This window comes from Myotis lucifugus, unplaced genomic scaffold (assembly GCF_000147115.1).
Source record: "Myotis lucifugus unplaced genomic scaffold, Myoluc2.0 scaffold_4, whole genome shotgun sequence".
In the NCBI taxonomy this organism is placed as follows: Eukaryota; Metazoa; Chordata; class Mammalia; order Chiroptera; family Vespertilionidae; genus Myotis; species Myotis lucifugus.
Genome location: NW_005871052.1, coordinates 22,346,745 through 22,368,889, shown reverse-complemented (window position 1 = coordinate 22,368,889; position 22,145 = coordinate 22,346,745). Strand labels below are relative to the sequence as shown.

General features: G+C 40.3%; 1 protein-coding gene across 2 annotated transcripts in view; it reads right to left on the bottom strand.

The window, feature by feature from the left end:
• Positions 1–1,371: 1,371 nt before the first annotated feature.
• SYTL5 (synaptotagmin like 5) overlaps positions 1,372–22,145 on the bottom strand; it is a 238,301-nt gene continuing 217,527 nt past the window's right edge. For both annotated transcript variants that reach the window (XM_023763930.1, XM_023763935.1), the window contains 2 exons: positions 2,573–2,781; positions 1,372–1,514 (listed from right to left, as the gene is read on the bottom strand). In XM_023763930.1, coding sequence (XP_023619698.1) covers positions 1,372–1,514; positions 2,573–2,781 — 352 coding nt within the window. The remainder of the gene's footprint in view (positions 1,515–2,572; positions 2,782–22,145) is intronic.

Genomic DNA, 22,145 nt, shown 5'->3' with positions numbered 1-22,145 from the left:
TTAGGGGTTTTATATGAATTCAAATGAAAAAATAAGCTGAGGGGCTAAAATATGACTCCAGAAAAAGACTAGGTGGAGTATGTTCATACTTAAATAATCAAAATTTGCTCCACCTTCCTTCATCTATGTGTTCCTGTCCACCATGATAAGCATAGGATCATGCCAAGGACTTCAGTGGAAAGAACACTGGCCTAGGAGTTACATGCTGGATTTAAGTCCTAATCCTCTACAGGAGTCACAGCTTCTATATGATTGTGGGCACGTCATTTCAGTTTTCTGGGTTCAGACTTGGAATCTGCAAAATGTGGAATCAGGTCTGAGGCACCTTTCAGCTTTAACAACCTTTGCATCTAAGTTTGGTTGGTTAAGCATCTGGAAATCCAGGTGACAGAAAGTATGGTAGATTGAACTATTGACCATGATTCTTCATTCCTTCCTGCATCCTCAATCTTGCCAAGGTTTCATTATGAGCAGAATGTATTTCCCTGCCTCTTGATTTTGGGCTGGGCCATGTGACTTCCTTTGACCAATGGAGTATCAATAGACATGATGCAAACATTGCTCACAGTGTACATTATTTCTTATTCCCTTTCAGATAATGGCTTAGAACATTTTATAAAATATATGTTTGCAACAGAACTCTCTAATAGGTAGGTCATAACTAGGGTGACCCTATATCCAAATGTCCCCAGGTCAATCTTGGTTTATCTATGTCATTCTGGTATATTAATTTAGCTTCCTTCACTATCAAAGGTGGGTTTATTTAGATTATAAATTATATAGTCACGACAGAAAAACTTGAAAACTTACCTGGGTGAGCCACATAATTGCTAAAATAACAAGGCAACTCCCTGGCCTCAGCGACCATCCCCACACACCTTCTTTGAATCATGGGGATTCCCAGGATGAGGAAAGGGTAGCCAGTATTCCTTCTTCTTACTCTTCAAGTGATCTACATTCTGAGTGGCCCCATTTTCCCTCAAACCATTTGAGGAAACCTAAAGTAACTAATAACTAGAAAAAGTGTGGGATTCTCAAGAGAACTATAGTGTCAAATAAGCTTGCACCAACCATTTCCCTTATGGTGTAAAGCCTATAATCATTACACAATTTGCTTGTTGACAGAACAATGTGGCACACTTTCTATCATCCAATCAAGATGTCCATGGGCCATGAACATATAATGGTACATGCTTTTTTAGACTTTCAGCAAGACCCTAAATGTTCATCACACTGACATCTCTCCCCTCATGTCCTAATGCCCTCAAGTGAGAAATGCCAGGGAAGAAGAAGTTCAGGACCCAAGCCTGCTACTGGTAGGAAATGACAGCCAAACAGTCTCAGGATGTCTCATTTTGGAGAATGGTACCTTCAGAGCTGACGCTTCCCCATGCTGGAACGAAGCATGAGTATACCCTCTACAGGAGTCCCAGGATTGTCGGCCATCTTCTGCCAAAGGTGTTGTTCTTCTCCCTGTGAGTCCATCCAATCCACAGTCTTTCCATGGCTCACACCTTAAAAAGGAAAATAGAAATATTACTCTTCACATATTAAATGTTTTGGTCTTCTGGAAGATATCTAGTAACCTCTGAGGGGGCCTTTTGATCACAGAGCCCTTCGCTGACTTGTTCTCACTAACCACATCTAGTGAGTGGTGTTGAGTGAAATATAGCTTTTACAGCCTGCACTACTCTCTTTTGCATAGATGATGAGAAACAATCAAAAGGGTACTCGTAGCTCCTTTCATCCCCACTTTGGTAGTTTGCAGAGAGCTAGTTCATCAGGATTGAGTTTACATGACAGAATAAAAGGCTGAACAAGGCTCTGGTGCTCTTTCTTTCTAACAACTCAAGTTCTTTGATCTGGGGAGTCTTCACTTTACTGGTATAGATGTTCTAGGCTCTCCTTAATCTATAATAAGTTGATCATCAGAGGGGTGGGTTTATTCTTAACAGGAATGTTGACCATGGTGCATGCAGAACACGTATGTCTGGACCAAGCTACAGAATACTGAGTTTGGGGTCTGCATGTGCTCCACTACTATAATTTTCCCCCTATACTTGTGTCTTGTGGTGTGTTTCCATGGTCTGTTTGCAAAACATCAGATGTTAGTTTTCAGGGAAAATTATTTGTTTTAACTAGTGTGAGTAATGGCTGCAAATTATGGACAGGGATGAGAAGAGGACGAAATAAAGTTGGTCTTGGACATCCTCTCTCCTATCAGAGTCTGTGTTGTCTGGTGATCCTCTCCTGGGAAAAACCTGAAGTAAGGCCCAAAAAAGCAGTTGAAATTCACTTAGACTAAAGTGTAAATTATACTTTGTGAAAAGAATGAAAATAAAAATTATGCATCCCAAACTTCTAGTTGAAGGATATATCGGTAAAGTTGTGAAGTAGTACATTTATTTTAAAAATGAACAGATCATTGGTTAAAGGCATGGGACATCTGTGGAAATTAAGGAGTCAGCTATGCTGAAATTACATATATACCTACTACATATCACACCTTCAGGAACCACTCCCAAACCCCATGCAGAGTCACAGACCAAATCAGGGTCCCCGAGTCCCTCACCACTTCCAGAATTCAAACGAACTCCTCCCAGAAAGATGTTGCTAGAAAAGGCCTCCTTGTCCCAGATGGTAAGTTCTAGGCAAACATTCTTTATATCCTGGGGATGCAGGCCACAGAACATGAAAGTATGATTCCACTGAGGGTTAACACTCCTTTTTATTACCAGAGTTTTGTGCTTGGTGACTTTTTTATCATCAGGGAGCAGGTAGCTGCAGGAAAAAAATGCAATCAAGCCATCAGTGAGACAGTAGGTGGAAAATGGCATCCTTGAATAGTCATTTCAATTTCACATAATTCCTGCTGTGTGTATGTGTGATATGTGTATTGGATATTCTCTCCCAGATTCTTATATGTCTAAATTTGGATTTACTTAGTGGGATGGTTTATTATTTCTTTTAGGTGGAGCAATAGTGAAATGCCCACACTCTCTTTTTCTTTTTATTAGGATACTTGGGGCCACCAAGCATGAGCTACAGAGTCATCTGCAGATGGCTGCTACTTGTGTTAGGCTTAGAGTTTCCCAGGAGAGACCAAGCTGTGAATCTTGGCAAGCTGCTGCTGGTGCCGGGCCTGGGCCCACTTATCAGAGGTATGGGACACACTGAGTCCAGCTGCTACTTGCATGAGAGATTTTAGGAAATTCTGAAGGCTGAGCCATTCATACAAAAGAGACACAGCAGAGATCCAAGATGGCTGCCAATGAGATGGCAGGCTGCAAGATAGTGTGTGAGTGAGAGAACAAAAGGAAAGTGTATGGACTTCCGGGGAGTATATGTATTTGTGAGTGAGAGACAGCTATATTCCAAAGGACTGTTGGGGACTGTCGGACTGGGTTCCCCTGGCTGGGCAGCCTCTACTGTTGCTGAAATCTCTCCCAGATCAGCCATCTCTGCCACAGAGACCACACCATCTTGAAGGGGAGAGTGGCTGTGATCTGAAGCCCAGCTTTACTTTCAACTGGGGAGACCTTGGATACCTCGCGGGACCCTACAACCACAATGCCCAGGGACCAGTTGCCTCAGCTACGAACCCATGAACACCTGGACTACATCATCCCCAACTGAGGGCACCTAAAAAGCCTGTCAAGAGGCAGACAAAGTGGTGCAAATATGTGGATGAGCCCTTTAACTTCTCACAGAGCAGATAGAAAGAACAGCCAAATCGAATAACATCCAACTGGAATTGGTGAATTAAACACAGCTGTTGAGGCAAACCATGGATGGAAAGGTCAGATATCGCCTAGAGAAAGGAGAGAGAGAGCTACATAACCAGACACCCAGAGATGAGCTATCAGGGGGAGACAAAGAAACAACCCGCATACAAAAAAAAAAGAAGAAGAAAAACATCACCAGAAGAGGAAGTAAATGAAATGGAGGCCAGCACTATGTCAGAAAAGGAATTCAGAGCAATGGTCATAAGGTCACTGAAAGGGATGGAAGACAAATTCAACAATATGTGTAAGAACCAAGAGGAAATTAAGAAGAACCAAGAAGAAATGAAAAAAATGACATAGATGCAATAAAGAACTCAATAGAAAGCATCAACAGTAGACTAGAAGAAGTAGAGGACTGCATCAGTGAGCAAGAAGACAAGGTAGGAAAAAATACCCAAGCAGAGCAGCATCTAGAAAAAAACTTTAAAAAATAGGAGGAGAGCGTAAGGGAACTTTGGAACAACATGAAATGAAACAACATCTGCATAATAGGGATGCCAGAAGGAGAGGAAACTGAGCAAGGACTAGAAAACCTGTTTGAAGAAATAATGACAGAAAACATCTCTGATATAAGGAAGAAAAAACTCACACAAGTCCGAGAAACTCACAGAGTCCCAAACAAGATGAACTCCAAAAGACCGACACCAAGACACATTATAATTAAATTGGCAAACACTAATGACAAAGTAAAAATCTTAAAGACTGCCAGAGAGAGAGACAGAAAGTTACCTACAAAGGATCCCTCATCAGACTAGCAACTGATTGCTCAACAGAAACACAGGCCAGAAGGGAATGGAATGAAATATACAAACTCCTGCAAAGGAGGGTCTGAATCCAAGAATACTGTACCCAGCAAGGCTATCAATCAAAATTAAGGGTGAAATCAGGAGCTCCACAGATAAAAAAGGACTAATGGAGTTTATTACAACCAAACCTACAATGCAATAAATGCTAAAGGGTCTTCTGTAAAAAGAAGAAATAGGAAGGGAAGAAGGAACACAGGAGTAAAGAATAAAAATGGTGACAAACAAGTACCTGTCAATAATAACTTTAAATGTAAATGGAGTAAATGCCCCAATCAAAAGACATAGGGTAGCTGAGTGGATAAGAAAACATGATCCATATAACTGTCTAGAGGACACCCATCTCAGAACAAAGGATTCACACAGACTGATGGTGAAAGGGTGGAAAAAGGGTTTTCAGGCAAATGAAAATGCAAAAAAAAGTTGGGGTAGCAATACTTATATCTGACAAATTAGATCTCAAAATGAAGGCCATAAAAAGAGTTAAGGAAGGCCACTTCATAATACTAAAGTGAGCAATTCAACAAGAAGATATAACTCTGGTAAACATATATGCACCCAATACAGGAGCAACAAAATGCTTAAAAAAATCTCCTGAAGGATATCAAGGGAGAGGTTGACAATAATACAATAATAGTAGGGGACTTTAGTGTCCCACTAACACCACTGGACAAATCCTCTAAACAAAAAATCAGCAAAGAAACATCAATCCTAAATGACTCACTAGATCAAGCATCTTCTCAGATTACAATGGCATAAAACTAGAAATCAACTACAATAAAAACAAATAAAATCAAACACCTGGATGCTAAATAGCATGCTATTAAACAATGATTGGGTTGCCAACTAGATCAAAGAGGAAATAAAAAGCGTCCTTGCAACAAATGGCAATGAAAACACAACAATCAAAAATCTATGGGACACACAGTGAAAGCAATCTTGAGAGGGAAGATCATAGCTCTACAGGCCTATCTCAAAAAACAAGAAAAAAATAGTAATAAATTATCTAACCCTACAACTCAAAGAGTTAGAAAGAGAGCAACAAGAAAAGCCCAGCATAAGTAGAAGGAAGGAAATTATAAAGATCAAAGCAGAGATAAACGATATAGAGTCCAAAAAAAACACAACAATACAAAAGATCAACAAAACCAAGAGCTGGTTCTTTGAAAGGATAAACAAGATTGATGAACCTCTAGCCAGGATCACCAAGAAGCAAAGAGAGAGAACCCAAATAAGCAAAATCAGAAATGAATGAGGTGAAGTAATAACAAATCCCACAGAAATACAAATGAAAAAATACTATGAACAGCTCTATTCCAAAAAATGGACAACCTAGACAAAATGGACATATTGTTAGAAAAATGCAAGCTTCCAAAACTCAATCAAGAAGAATAAAAAAACCTGAATAGGCTAATAACTACCAAATAAATTGAAGCAGCGATAAAAAATCTTCCAGCAAACAAAAGCCCTGGTCAGAACGGCTTTACAGGGGAGTTCTACCAAGCATTCAAAGAAGAACTAAAACCTATCCTCCTCAGATTATTCCAAAAAATTCAATAGGAAGGTACACTTCCAAGTTCTTTCTATGCAGCCAGCATTACCCTAATCCCAAAACCAGATAAATACATCACAAAAAAGAGAACTACAGACCAATATCCTTGATAAACATAGATGCTAAAATCTCAACAAAATTCTAGCAAATAGGATTCAGCATTACATTAGAAAGATCATACACCATGACCAAGTGGGATTTATTCCAGGAATGCAAGGATGGTACAATATCTGCAAAATCAATAAATGTAATACATCACATAAACAAATTGAGAGATAAAAATCACATAGTCATATCAATTGATGCAGAAATAGCATTTGACAAAATCCAACATCCTTTCTTGATAAAAACCCTTAGAAAAATGGGAATAGAGGGATCATACCTCAACATAATAAAAGCCTTATATGACAAACCTACAAGCCAACATCATACTCAATAGGCAACAACTAAACTCATTTCCCCTAAGAACAGGAACAAGGCAGCGAGGCCCACTTTCACCACTCCTGTTCAATATAGTACTGGAAGTGCTAGCCATAGTCATCAGACAAGAAGAAGAAATAAAAAGGACATCCAAATTGGAAAAGAAGATGTAAAACTGTCCTTAAATCACAGATGACATGCTACTATACATAGAAAACCCCAAAGACTCCATCAAGAAACTACTAGACTTAATAAATGAATTTGGCAATGTAGCAGGATACAAAGTTACCACCCAGAAATCTATGGCTTTTTTATACACCAATAATGACCTCACGGAAAGAGAAACAAAAAAATCCCATTTACCATTGAACCAAAAAAATTAAGATACCTAGGAATAAACTTAACTAAGGAAGTAAAAGACCTGTACTCAGAAAACTACATGACATTGAAAAAAGAGATAGAGGAAGACATAAACAAATGGAAGAACTTAGCATGTTCATGGATTGGTAGAATCAACATCATTAAAATGTCCATACTACCCAAAGCAATCTACAGATTCAATGTAATCTCCATTAAAATACCAATGGCATATTTCAAAGATCTAAAACAAACTCTCCAAAAATTTATCTGGAATAAAAAGACCCCGAATAGCCACAGCAATTCTGAAAAAGAAGAACAAAGTTGGAGAGATCACATCACCAGATATCAATCTATATTACAAAGCCACAGTTCTCAAAACTGCCTGGTACTGGCACAAGAACAGACATATAGACCAATGGAACCAAACAGAGAACCAAGAAATTGACCCAAGCCATTATGCTCAATTAATATTTGACAAAGGAGGCAAGAGCATAGAATGGAGTCAAAACGGTCTCTTTAATAAATGGTGCTGGGAAATTTGGACAGATACATGCAAAAAAAAATGAAACTAGATCACCAATGTACACCATACACAAAAAATAAACTCAAAATGGCTAAAGGACTTGAATATAAGTTGGGAAACCATAAAAATCCTACAAGACTCCATAGACAGCAAAATAGCAGACATATGTTGTAGCAATATCTTTACAGACATAGCTCCCAGTGCAATGGAGACTAAGGAGAAAATAAACAAATGGGACTACATCAAAATAAAAAGCTTCTGTACAGCAAAAGAAACCATCAACAAAACAACAAAAAAAGCCCACTGCATGGGAGAACATATTTGCCAATGCTATTTCAGGTAAGAGTGTAATCTCCAAAATTTACAAAGAGCTCATACAACTTAACAAAATTAAGACGAACAATCCAATTAAACAAAGGGCAAAAGATCTAAATAGACACTTTTTGAAAGAGGACATACAGAAGGCCCAGAGACATGAAAACATGCTCAAAGTTACTAATCATCTGAGAGATGTAAACCAAAACAACAATGAGGAACCATCTCACAGCTGTCAGAATGGCTATCATCAACAAATCAACAATGGACAAGTGCTGGCTAGGATGCGGAGAAAAAGGAACCCTCCTGCACTGCTGGTGGGAATGCAGATGGGTGAAGCCACTGTGAAAGGCAGTATGGAGTTTCCTCAAAAAGTTAAAAATGGAACTTCCATTTGACCCAGTAATCCCACTTCTAGGATTATGTCCCAAGAAACCAGAAACACCAATCAGAAAGGATATATGCACCCCTATGTTTATAGGAGCACAATTTATAATAGCTAAGATTTGTAAATAGCCCAAGTGCCATCAGCATATGAGTGGATTAAAAAGCTGTGGTATATCTACACAATGGAATGCTATGCTACTATAAAAAATAAGGAACTTTTGCCATTTGCCACAGCATGGATGGAACTGGAAAGCATTATGCTAAGCGAAATAAGCCAGTTGGAGAAAGATAAATATCACATGATCTCACTCATATGTGGGATATAATGATCAACATAAGTTGATGAACTAGAATAGATCCAGGAACAAATGGTAGGGGGGGTTGGAGAGCAACGAAGGGACTTGTATGCATGCATATTAGCATAACCAATGGACTCTGCCACTGGGATGGTGGGGGCTTGCCTGGGGTGGGAATGGCTTGGGTGGGGGGGGCGTCAATTGGGGAAAAAGGAGACATATGCAAAACTTTAGACCATAAACAAAGACACTGCAAACAGCTTGGATGGGGCTTCATATTGGGTGGGGCTGGATCTCAGGAAATCACTAGGTGGGGTGAACAGTGTGGTTCAGGTTTATGGAGTCTCAGATATGGCACCCGCCTTTCAGCTCTGTAAGGAGGAGGTCCTAGCTCTTTTGTCTGAGAGAAAACTATCCCTGAGTTCTTTCCCTGGTGCCAGACAATTTAATTCCTCTTCATATGTCCCTGGATCCTTTAATGCTGCTACTCAAGTGCTAGAGCTCAATGGGAGTGAGTCTGAGTATTCTATGCACAGGCCTTTTAAGAGGAACTACAGCCTCCTGGGACTCCAGCAGCATCCATGCCACTCAGCCACAATTCCCACTGGTTTTTATAGCTTGAAGTTATGGGGATTTCTCTTCCCAGCACTGGAACCCTGGGCTGGGGACCTGGTGTAGGTTGGAATCATTTGCTGCCCAGCCAAGATATCCCACCCAATTAACACGCCAGCTGTGGGTATTGGACAGGCCCATTCCATGCCTCCACACCTCCTACCAGTCTCAATGTGATTTCTTCTTTAATTCACTAGTTGTAGGACTTCCATTCAGCCTGATTTTAGAATGATGATTGTTCTGTATTTTAGTTGTAATTTTTATGTGTTTATGGGAGGATGCATGTACTGGTATTTACCTATGCCGCCATCTTGGTTCCTGCTACTCACTATTCTAATCCTATTTTGGTCCTTCCTTCATCTTGAAATGAAAATACCTCCTGTCGCTTAGGGAAAATGGTGACCAGAAGGAAGGTAGGGAGGGAGAGAGTGTGAGAGCTCAAGGAAGTGATAGAGGAGTGTGTGGACGTGGGTGGTGTGTGTGTATGAGCTAGGGACAGTTAGATTCTGCAGGTCTTCTAAGGGGCTGCTAAACCAGGCAGTCTTAGGCGGCGGAGTCCCGCTCCCGGCGTGGACACTCCTGGGCGGCCAGCACAGGCACAGCGACCACGCCATCTTGGGAAACAGAGCTGCTTGAGACTAGGATCCTGGCCTCAGCACCACCCAGTCTGATCTCAGACGCATACCAGGCCCCTGCAGCCACTGGGGACAGAGACCTGTGACCAAAGCTACAGACCTGCGGACACCAAAAGTTCAGAGATCCCCACAGCAGATCCATGAGTAACAGAGCCCATCCCCCTTCCCGCAGGCTCCCGGGAGCTCCAGAGTAACTAACTGATAGACCCACCCCTTGCCTAGGCCTCAGCGCTGCAGGAGCTTTGGCCTGGAAGTGCGCGAGCACCTTGGAACTGATCCTACACACACTGAGGGCTTCAGAGCTCTGGGCTGGGAGCAAACGAGCGAACGGGAATTTGTCCGCATAGCACAGGCCCAGGGACCCCATTTCTCGGGGCAGGAGGCAGCACCAAGCACCAGTGACTTGACTGTGTTTCTTATCACCTGCGCCTGAGATCCTGATTCCCTGTGCATTCATACTAAGAGCCAGTCAATCCAATTCCTGGTGCAAGGGCACAAAGGGACTCTGATTCTCAAGGCGAGGTCGCGCGAAGCAACAGAGACTCTGATACTGGTATCTTGGGGAACTCTGACTCCTGGCGCATGCTAGGGGGTTCTGGTTTTCAACACGGTGCAGGCAGGGTCCCTGATTCTAAGGGCATGTACAAGGCCACATTGAGCGCTGGCAACACTGACTCAGAGTGAGCCTGGTTCCCCCCAACCAACAACAACCACACATCTTAGTGTCAGAGCTCTTCCGTGACACTAGGGTGGTGGGAGGCTCCCACTGCACATGGCCCAGGCCCACGCAACTCGACCTTTGAACCATCGGGAGATAATCAGAATGAAGAGACGACACAACACCCAGAGGAAAGAAAATGAGGAATCACCAAGAAAGGAAATTAATGAAGTTGAAGCATGCAACATGACAGAAAGAGAATTCAGAATAATGGTTATACAATTCATTCACCGGATGGATGAGAAAATCAACAACCTATGCAAGAGTCAGGAAGAATTGAAAAGTGATATAGCTACAATCAAAAACACCATGGAAAGTTTCAACAGCAGACTAGAAGAAGCAGAGGACTGAATTAGTGAGTTAGAAGATAAGGCAGAGAAACAGGCTCAATCTGAACAGCAACTGGAGAAAAAAATTAAAAAACAGGAGGAGAGCCTAAGGGAGCTTTGGGACAACATGAAGCGAAACAACATACGCATAATAGGGCTGCAAGAAGGACAAGAAGAGCAGCAAGAATTAGAAAATCTATTTGAAGAAATAATGACAGAAAACTTCCCAGATATAGGGAAGAAAAAGTTACACAACTACAGAGAGTCCCAGGCAAGATGAACCCCAAAAGACCCACACCAAGACACGTCATAATAACGATGGCAAATGTACAAGACAAAGAGAGAATCTTAAAGGCTGCAAGAGAGAAACAGAGAGTTACCTACAAAGGATCCCCCATCAGATTATCAAACGATTTCTCAACAGAAACACATCAGGCCAGAAAAGAATGGACAGAAATTTAAAAGTGATGCAAAGCAAAGGACTGAATCCAAGAATACTCTACCCAGCAAGGCTATCATTCAAAATTGAAGGGGAAATAAGAAGCTTCACAGACAAAAAAAGGCTAAGGGAGTTTATCACCACCAAGCCAGCAATGCAAGAAATGCTGAAGGGACTGGTGTAAAAAGAAGAAATAAAAAGCCCAGAAAGAAAACAGCCACAAAAAAATAGAAATGGCTACAAACAAGTACCTTTCAATAATAACTTTAAACATAAATGGACAAAATGGCCCAATCAAAAGACATCAAGTGGCTGAATGGATAAAAAAACATGACCCATACATTTGCTGTCTACAAGAGACCCACCTCATTAGAAGGGACTCACACAGACTGAAAGTGAAGGGATGGAAAAATATCTTTCACGCAAATGGAAATGAAAAAAAAGCTGGGGTAGCAATACTTATATCGGACAAAATAGACCTCAAAGTGAAGGCCATAACAAGAGATAAGGAAGGCCACTTCATAATACTAAAGGGATCAATACAACAAGAGGATATAACCCTGATAAACATATATGCACCCAATGCAGGAGCACCCACATACATAAGAAAACTCCTGGAAGATATCAAGGGAGAGATCGACAACAATACAATCATAGTAGGGGACTTTAATACACCCCTGACATCACTGGATAAATCCGCTAGACAAAAAATCAGCAAAGAAACAGCAATCCTAAATGACTCACTAGATCAGATGGACTTAATTGACATCTTCAGAACACTTCACCCTAAAGCCACAAAATATACCTTCTTCTCAAGTGCTCATGGGACATATTCAAAAATAGACCACATACTGGGTCACAAATAAAGTCTCCCCAAATTCAAGAAGATTGAAATCATACCAAGCATCTTCTCAGACCACAAAGGCATAATATTAGAAATAAACTACAATAAAAACAACTCAAAATACTCAAACACTTGGAAGCTGAATAGCATGTTATTAAATATTGATTGAGTTACCAATGAGATCAAAGAAGAAATTAAAAACATCCTGGAATCTAATGACAATGAAAACACAACAATCCAAAACCTATGGGACACAATGAAAGCAGTCCTGAGAGAGAAGTTTATAGCTCTCCAGGCCTTCTCAACAAACAAGAAAAAATGGTAGTAAATCATCTAAATCTACAGCTCAAAGAATTAGAAAGAGAGCAAAAAGAAAAGCCCAGAGTGAGCAGAAGGAAGAAGATAATAAAGATTAGGGCAGAAATAAATGACATAGAGACCAAAAAACAATACAGAAAATCAATGAAACCAAGAGCTGGTTCTTTGAAAGGATAAACAAGATTGACAAACCTCTAGCCAGACTCACCAAGAAGCAAAGAGAGAGGACCCAAATAAACCAAATCAGAAACGATAGAGGTGAAATAACAACAGACCCTACAGAAATACAAATGATTGGTAAAAAATACTATGGACAGCTCTACTCCAACAAACTAGACAACCTGGAGGAAATGGACATATTTCTAGAAAAATACAACATTCCAAATCTTAATCAGGAAGAATCTAAAAATCTCAACAGGCCAATAACTATGGAAGAAATTGAAGCAGTCATCAAAAAGCTTCCAGCAAACAAAAGCCCAGGGCCAGACGGCTTCACAGGGGAGTTTTACCAAACATTCAAGGAATAACTAAAACTTATCCTCCTCAGACTACTACAAAAAATTCAAGAGGAAGGAACACTTCCAAGCTCATTCTATGAAGCCAGCATCACCCTAACACCAAAACCAGGTAAAGACAACACAATGAAAGAGAATTATAGGCCAATAGCCCTCATGAACATAGATGCCAAAATCCTCAACAAAATCTTAGCAAATCGGATCCAGCAGTACATCAGAAAGATCATACACCATGACCAAGTAGGATTTATCCCAGGGATGCAAGGATGGTACAATATCCGCAAATCAATAAACGTGATACATTACATAAACAAATTGAAGGAAAAAAACAACGTAGTCATATCAATTGATGCAGAAAAAGCGTTTGACAAAATTCAACACCCATTTTTGATAAAAACTCTCAGCAAGGTGGGAATAGAAGGATCATACCTCAACATAATAAAAGCCATATATGACAAACCCACAGCCAACATCATATTCAATGGACATAAACTAACACCATTTCCCCTAAGAACAGGAACAAGACAGGGATGCCCACTCTCACCACTCCTGTTCTACATAGTACTGGAAGTATTAGCCATTGCAATTAGAGAAGAAGAAGAAATAAAAGGCATCCATATTGGAAAAGAAGAAGTAAAACTGTCCTTATTTGCAGATGACATGATATTATACATAAAAAACCCTAAAGACTCCATCAAAAAACTATTAGACTTAATAAAAGAATTCAGCAATGTAGCAGGATACAGAATTAATGCCAGGAAATCTATGGCATTTCTATACTTCAATAGTGAACTTGCAGAAAGAGAGATTATAAAAACAATCCCATTTACCATCGCACCAAAAAAAATTAAGCTACCTAGGAATAAACTTAACTAAAGAGGTAAAAGACCTCTACTCAGAAAACTACAGAACGTTGAAAAAAGAGATAGAGGAAGACATAAAGAGATGGAAGAACATACCATGTTCTTGGATTGGTAGAATCAACATCATTAAAATGTCCATACTGCCCAAAGCAATCTATAAATTCAACGCACTTTCCATTAAAATACCAATGGCATATTTCACAGACCTAGAACGAACTCTCCAAAAATTCATCTGGAATAAAAAACAACCCCGAATAGCTGCAGCGATCCTGAGAAAGAACAAAGTAGGTGGGATCTCAATGCCAGATATCAAGGTGTATTACAAAGCCACTGTTCTCAAAACTGCCTGGTACTGGCACAAGAATAGACATATAGATCAATGGAATAGAATAGAGAGCCCAGAAATCAGCCCCAACCAATACGCTCAATTAATATTTGACAAAGGAGGCAAGAACATACAATGGAGTCAAGATAGTCTCTTCAATAAATGGTGTTGGGAAAATTGGACAGATACATGCAAGAAAATGAAACTAGACCACCAACTTACACCATACACAAAAATAAACTCAAAATGGATAAAGGACTTAAATATATGACGGGAAACCATAAAAATACTAGAAGAATCCAAAGGCAAGAAAATCTCAGACATATGCCGAAGCAATTTCTTCACCGATACTGATCCTAGGGCATTGGAAACTAAAGAGAAAATAAACAAATGGGACTACATCAAAATAAAAAGTTTCTGCACAGCAAAAGAAACCATCAACAAAACAACAAGAAAACCCACTGCGTGGGAAAACATATTTGCCAACGTCATATCTGATAAGGGCTTAATCTCCAACATTTATAGGGAACTCATACAACTTAACAAAAGGAAGATAAACAATCCAATCAAAAAATGGGCAAAGAACCTAAATAGACACCTTTTAAAAGAGGACATTCAGAAAGCCAAGAGACATATGAAAACATGCTCAAAGTCACTAATCATCTTAGAGATGCAAATCAAAACAACAATGAGGTACCATCTCACACCTGTCAGAATGGCTATCATCAACAAATCAACAAATGACAAGTGCTGGAGAGGATGTGGAGAAAAAGGAACACTCGTGCACTGCTGGTGGGAATGCAGACTGGTGCAGCCACTATGGAAGACAGTATGGAGTTTCCTCAAAAAACTAAAAATGGAACTCCCATTTGACCCCGTGATCCCACTTCTAGGAATATATCCCAAGAAACCAGAAACATCAATCAGAAAGAATATATGCACCCCTATGTTCATAGCAGCACAATTCACCATAGCTAAGATCTTGAACAGCCTAAGTGCCCATCAGTAGATGAATGGATTAGAAAACTGTGGTACATCTACACAATGGTATACTATGCTGCTGTAAAAAAGAAGGAACTCTTACCATTTGCAACAGCATGGATGGAACTGGAGAGCATTATGCTAAGTGAAATAAGCCAGTCAATGAAGGAAAAATACCACATGATCTCACTCATTCATGGATAATAGAGTCCATTATAAACTTTTGAACACTAATAGATACAGAGGCAGAGTTGCCAGGAACAGACTGTTAAACTACAGCAGGAAGGCCGGGTAGGGTGGGGGACAGGAGGCGGGGGGGTAAGAGATCAACCAAAGGACTTGTATGCATGCATATAAGCATAACCAATGGACATAAGACACTGGGGGGTCGGGGAGGCCAGGGGATTGTCAAGGGCGGGAAAAAAAAGGAGACATATGTAATACTCTTTGTAATAATTTAAGCAGTAAAAAAATTATAAAAAAAAGAAAATACCTCCTGTACTAGACACTATTTAATGTCCTATCTCCTATCTCTTTGGCCCACTTCTGAGTTGACTTGAAGTCAGGATGAGCAGTTCCCACGTCAGGAGCCTGTTTCTCATGGCTTTTCCAAGTAAGGACTTTCTCTGGTGTGAGCTGGCTCAGCTTATGTGCAGGGAGTCCTGGGATTATTAAGGATTTAGTGTCTCTGGGAACAACCCTCAATAAGTTTTGGAAATTGGTGCACAAGTCCCAACAGCTTACCTTTCTCTTGAAGGCACAATCCTAAGGTACATTCAGAGTTCCTTGTTGCTTTCCCAAGTGGAATTGAGCCCCAATTGCCTATAGTAGTAAACTGCCTACTAACATATTTTTACTAGCTCCCCTGTGTCATTTTCTCTCCTCTCACTTGTGCTTCCTGGAATCCCTTCTCAAATAAACGCTTGTACCCCAGGCCTTCTCTACTATGGCGAAAACACTGTTTGACCAAAATGGAAAATGAGGGTCTAGGTACCTAATGAATCAGGGATTAGGCTTTAGGGAAGAAGGCTTATGGGTATGGAATTAGTATATCAAACAAACATGAAAAATGCCACAAAACAAATGACCTTACAAAAAGAAGATACATTGCTATACTTAAGATTTCATTTTACATATCAAGCAGAGTCTACCTATCTCTCAATATTAATTCTTTCCTTATTCTTCTCTTTAGAAAGTCTTTTTTTTTTTAAGTTAGGCCCAAGATTACCCAGTGAAACACTACATTTCCCAGCCTCCTATACAGCTAATGCAGTTATGTGACTAAGTTCTGGCTAATAGGATACAAGAAGTAGTTTTGTATGAAACTTTTGGGAAGTGTTTTGCCAGATAGAATTTGGTTATCTTGTTACATAAGGTAGACACCATACAACAAAGAAGAAACCTAGGTCCTTGATTATCATGTTGCTTCCACACCTGCCCTAGGTACCTTACCTTTAATCTTTGTTTACATGCAAGAGAAAAAACATGTCTTGTTTAAGCCACTGTTATGATGGCTCGCAGACAGAGCTAATATTAACTAATATGTTTTATAATGATTAATGTTACAGAAGGGTCTATTTTTGCTCTCTCAGGCTCTTTTTAAAAAATCTGAGGTCCCTTTGAAACAGGGGTGGGGAACCTTTGTTCTGCCGAGGACCATTTGAATATGTATAACATCATTTGCAGGCCACACAAAATTATCAACTTAAACATTAGCATGCTATATTTGGTCAAACATTTAATTAACTCACCCCTAATGCCTTGGCAGGGCCAGACCAAATGATTGCGGAGGCTGGACATTCCCCAACCCTGCTTTAAAATCATTTCAATGTTAAAGTGCAACTAGGGAAAGAATTTACTAGAAAGTTACTATCTTTTAAAAAAATTATATATGTTCTTTGTTATCTCTGCTTAATAAATGCTCAACATAAAAAAGTGAAAACAATTATAGGTGATGTTAAGTCACCCCTGCAAGGCCACAATGAGGCATAGGCAAGGAGCCATCCCCTCATCCCTCACATCCCATCCGGCAGTTAGAAGAAAGAACCCTGAATTGGATGGTGGTGCTGGTGAGGCAAATTGCAAATATTGGGGTCCAAATAAAGTATCTCACTAATATGAGAAAGAGTGTATGACCAGGATTCACACACACACACTTATCAGACATCTGCTTCTTCTTATTATTGGTCTTTTTAAAAATTTACTTTAAAAATATTTATTGTAGAAAGTATTATGTCCATTTTTCCCCCATTAACCTCTCCTAGCCCTCCCCTGCCCCCCACACCAGGCCTTCACCACCCTATTGTCTGTGTCCATGGGTTATGCATATATGCATACAAGTTAATTGATTGATCTCTACCCACCCACCCTCCCCTGCCTTCCCTCTAAGGTTTGACAGTCTGTTCAATTCTTCTATGTTTCTGGATCTATTTTTGTTCAGTTTATGTTGTTCATTATATTCTACTTATGAGTGAGATCATGTGATACTTATTATTCTCTGATTGGCTTATTTTGCTTAGCACAAGTGGGATCACTGGGTCAAATGGAAGTTCCATTTTTAATTTTTTGAGAAAACTCCATACTGTTTTCCACAGAGGCTGCACCAGTCTGCATTCCCACCATCAGTGTACTAGAGTTCCCTTTTCTCCACATCCTGACCAGCACTTGTTTATTGATTTGTTGATGATAAACATTCATTGTCATTTTGATTTGCATCTCTTGGATGGTTAGTGACTTTGAGCATTTTTCCATATGTCTCTTGGCCTTCTCTATGTCCACTTTGGAGAAGTCTATTTAAAACCTTTGACCATTTTTTAATTGGATTCTTTGTCTTTCTTTTGTTAAGTTGTATGAGTTCCCTATATATTTTGGAGATTGACCCCTTCTCACAGATAACATTGGCAAATATGTTCTCCCATGTAGTGGGCTCTCTTGTTATTTTGTTGATGGTTTCTTTTGTAGTGCAGAAGCTTTTTATTTTGATGTAGTCCCATTTGTTTTTTTATCCTTAGTTTCTATTGTCCTAGGGGATGTATCAGTAAATATATTGCTAAGAAGGATATCTGAGATTTTGGTGCCTATGGATCCTTCTAGGACTTTTATGGTCTCAAGTCTTACATTTAAATCTTCTTTCCATTTTGTGTTTATTCTTGTGTAAGGTGTAAGTTGCTGGTCTCATTTCATTTTTTTTAGCATGTTATCTGTCCAATTTTCCCAGAAACATTTCTTTTTTTTATTATTTTATTTTTATTTTTTTAAAATTAAATCTTTATTGTTAAGATTATTACATTTGTTCCTCTTTTCCCCCCATAACACCCTTCCTTCCAGTTCCCACCCCACCCTCCGCCCTCACTCCCCACCCACTGTCCTCATCCATAGGTGCACGATTTTTATCCAGTCTCTTCCCGCATCTCCCACACCCTTTCCCCCCCCCCGCCAAGAATAGTCAGTCCATTCCCTTTCTATGTCCCTGATTCTATTATAATCAACAGTTCATTCTGTTCATCAGATTATTTACTCACTTGATTCTAAGATTCACTTGTTGATAGATGCATATTTGTTGTTCATAATTTGTATCTTTACCTTTTTCTTCTTCTTCCTCTTCTTAAAGGATACCTTTCAGCATTTCATATAATACTGGTTTGGTGGTGATGAACTCCTTTAGCTTTTCCTTATCTGTGAAGCTCTTTATCTGACCTTCAGTTCTGAATGATAGATTTGCTGGATAAAATAATCTTGGTTGTAGGTTCTTGGCATTCATCACTTTGAATATTTCTTGCCATTCCCTTCTGGCCTGCAAAGTTTCTGTTGAGAAATCAGCTCACAGTCGTATGGGTATTCCCTTGTAGGTAACTGATTTTCTTTCTCTTGCTGCTTTTAAGATTCTCTCTTTGTCTTTTGCTCTTGGCATTTTAATTATGATGTGTCTTGGTGTGGTCCTCTTTGGATTCCTTTTGTTTGGGGTTCTCTGTGCTTCTTGGAGTTGTAAGTCTATTTCTTTCACCAGGAAGGGGAAGTTTTCTGTCATTATTTCTTCAAATAGGTTTTCAATATCTTGCTCACTCTCATCTTCTGGCACCCCTATAATTCTGATGTTGGTATGCTTGAAGCTGTCCCAGAGGCTCCTTACACTATCTTCGTATTTTCGGATTCTTTTTTCATTTTGCTTTTCCGGTTGGGTGTTTTTTGCTTCTTCGCATTTCAAATCTTTGACTTGATTCTTGCGCTCCTCTGGTCTGCTGTTGGGAGTCTGTATAATATTCTTTATTTCAGTCCGTGTATGCTTAATTTCTAGTTGGTTCTTTATCACAACATCGAGGGTCTCATTAGATTTCTTGTAGATCTCAATAAGTTTATCGGCGGCTTCTAAACAGTTCTTGAGGGACCTTAAAAGTGTGGGTCCCTAGAGACTCGCCCAGAACTGGAGCTCAGAATCTGAGACTCCCTCCCGATTGAAAACGCCAACCGTGCCCTCAGCCACTAGCCCGCTCCGCACGCACCTCCGCACTTTTGTATTTTCTGCACTGCGCCTCCTCTGAGCCTCGGTATGCTGTTCTCTTTCCTTCTAGTTGAAGAATTTCCCCTCAGCCAGCCTTCCTGTGGTTCTGGGTGATGATGTCCGTTCCGTCTTTTAGTTGTATTTTTGAAGTGGTTGTGCGAGGCAGCAAACTCCGGTGTTTACCTATGCCGCCATCTTGGTTTCTCAAGAAAAACTATGACAGAAACATTTCTTAAAGAGACTGTCTTGATCCCATTGTATGACCTTGCCTCCTTTGTCAAATATTCATTTAGCAAAATAGCTTGGGTCAATTTCTGGGGTCTCTGTTCTGTTCCATTGGTCTATATGCCAGTTCTTGTGCCAGTACCAGGCTGTTTTGGGTACAGTGGCTTTGTAGTATAAATTGATATCTGGTATTGTGATCATTTAAACTTTGTTCTTCTTTTTCAAGATTTCTGTGATGATTCAGAGTCTTTTAAAATCCCTTACAAATTTTTGGAGAGTTTGTTCTAGGTCTGTGAAATATGCTGTTGGCATTTTAATAAGGATTTCATTGAATCTATAGATTGCTTTGGGTAGTATGGACATGTTAATGATGTTCATTCTACCAATACATGAACATGATATATTCTTCCACTTGTGCATATCTTCCTTTATCTCTTTTTCCAATGTCCCATAGTTTTCCAAGTACAGGTGTGTTACCTTGGTTAAGTTTATTCCTAAATCTCTTAATTTTTTTGTTGTAATGGTAAATGGGATTGTTGTTGTTGTTGTTGTTGTTGTGTGTGTTTTGTTTATTTGTTTGTTTTGGTTTCTATTTCTGAGAGTTCATTATTGGTATAAAAATGTCATAGATCTCTGGGTATTAATTTTGTATCCTGCTTTGTTACCGAATTCATTTTTAAATCTAGTAGTTTTTTGATGGAGTCTTTAGGGTTTTCTATGTACAGTATCATGTTATCTGCAAATAATAACAGTTTTACTTCCCCTTTTCTCATTTAGATTCCCTTTATTTCTTCCTCTTTTCTGATTGCTATGGCTAGCATTTACAGTACTATGTCAAACAAGAGTGATGAAAATGGGCATCCCTATCTTGTTACTGTTCTTAGAGGAAATGGTTTTACTTTTTGCCCATTGAGTATGATGTTTGCTGTAGATTTGTCATATGAGGCTTTTATTATGTTGAGGTATGATCCCTCTATTCCCACTTTGCTGAGAGTTTTTATCAAGAAAGGGAGATGTAATGACGGGGACCAAGTTGGCGGTATAGTTAAATGCCTGTACTTGCTGCCTCCCACAACCACATCAAAATTACAACTAAAATACAGAACAACTATCATCCAGAACCACAGGAAAGCTGGCTAAGTGGAAGTACTACAACTAGAGAGGTAAAGAAGAAAGCACATTTAGACAAGTAGGTGGTGCGAAGGTGCAGAATGGACTACCCAGCACCTGGGTGTGCTGCTTTTTTAATCAGGAAGGGGATCGCCTTAGCAGAGGCTGCCTTGAGGAGCAAGGAATCCCAGCCCCAAACAGACCCCCAGTCCAGGGTCCCAGAGCTGGAGAAATAAGTCCCTAAGTGCAGTAAGATCTATGGACTATAAAAACCAGTGCAGATTGGGGCTGAGTGACACAGGCTCCTGGAGACCCAGCTGCTCCTCTTAAAAGGCCAGCACCATGAACTGAATTTACAAGCTCCCACTTCCTTTGAGGTCCAGTGCCAGGCGAGGCTTTTGGGGACCCAGATATATATGAGGAGAAACTGGACAGTCTGACAATGTGGGAGGAATGCGGGGTGGCTTTATTCCTGATGGAGGTACTCGCAGCAGTCATTGTTACCCTGCTGAGACCTCTTTGGTGCAGTGCTGACTGACAGCCATTTCTGTTTGCTCTGCCCTGGTGATTCCCTGAGACCCTGCCTTACCCAATTTACAACCCCACCCAAGTTGTGTACAGGGGCTTTTGCAAATGAATGGTCTGTCCTTTCTCTGACTAAAACTTTGTTAAACAAGCTGCAGCTGGGTCAGGGAGCCCCAAACCTATCAATAAAAGACCCCAAAACTGGCACCAGCACCAGCCTGTCTTGCTTCACAGCTAGGCCTCGTTTGAACACTTCCAAACGTGATACAAAGAGGAGGAATCTGCAGATTTCTCTGTAGCACATTCTGGATGGCCCAAGGCAGTGGCTGACTTTGCACCTCCCTGGAGACCCACGAGCCAGTGTACCAGTGGTCAGTGTGGGATCATACCAAATTACAACTCTTCCCATCCATAAGCGACACACTCAAGGAGCAGACTCAGTGAGCACCAAAGCCCCACTGAAGCAAGTCCTGCCCCATAAGGGTATCTCCTGAACAGCAGCTCTCCCACTGTAGTCACAGCTGGTCCTCACAGCCATTGGCCTGGAGGTCAATTCCTCCCAGTGACACCAACAGCAATCAAGGCTCAACTACAACAAAACTGCACACAGTTCACAAAGGGGTTCACCAAGAGTGTCCACCTCAGGTGATTGGGGAGGCTGATCCCCTGGGCCCTATAGGACACCTACTACACAAGGCCACTCTATCAATTCAAGGATACTTAGCAGCTACCCAATACACAAAAACAAACATAGGGAAGCAGCCAAA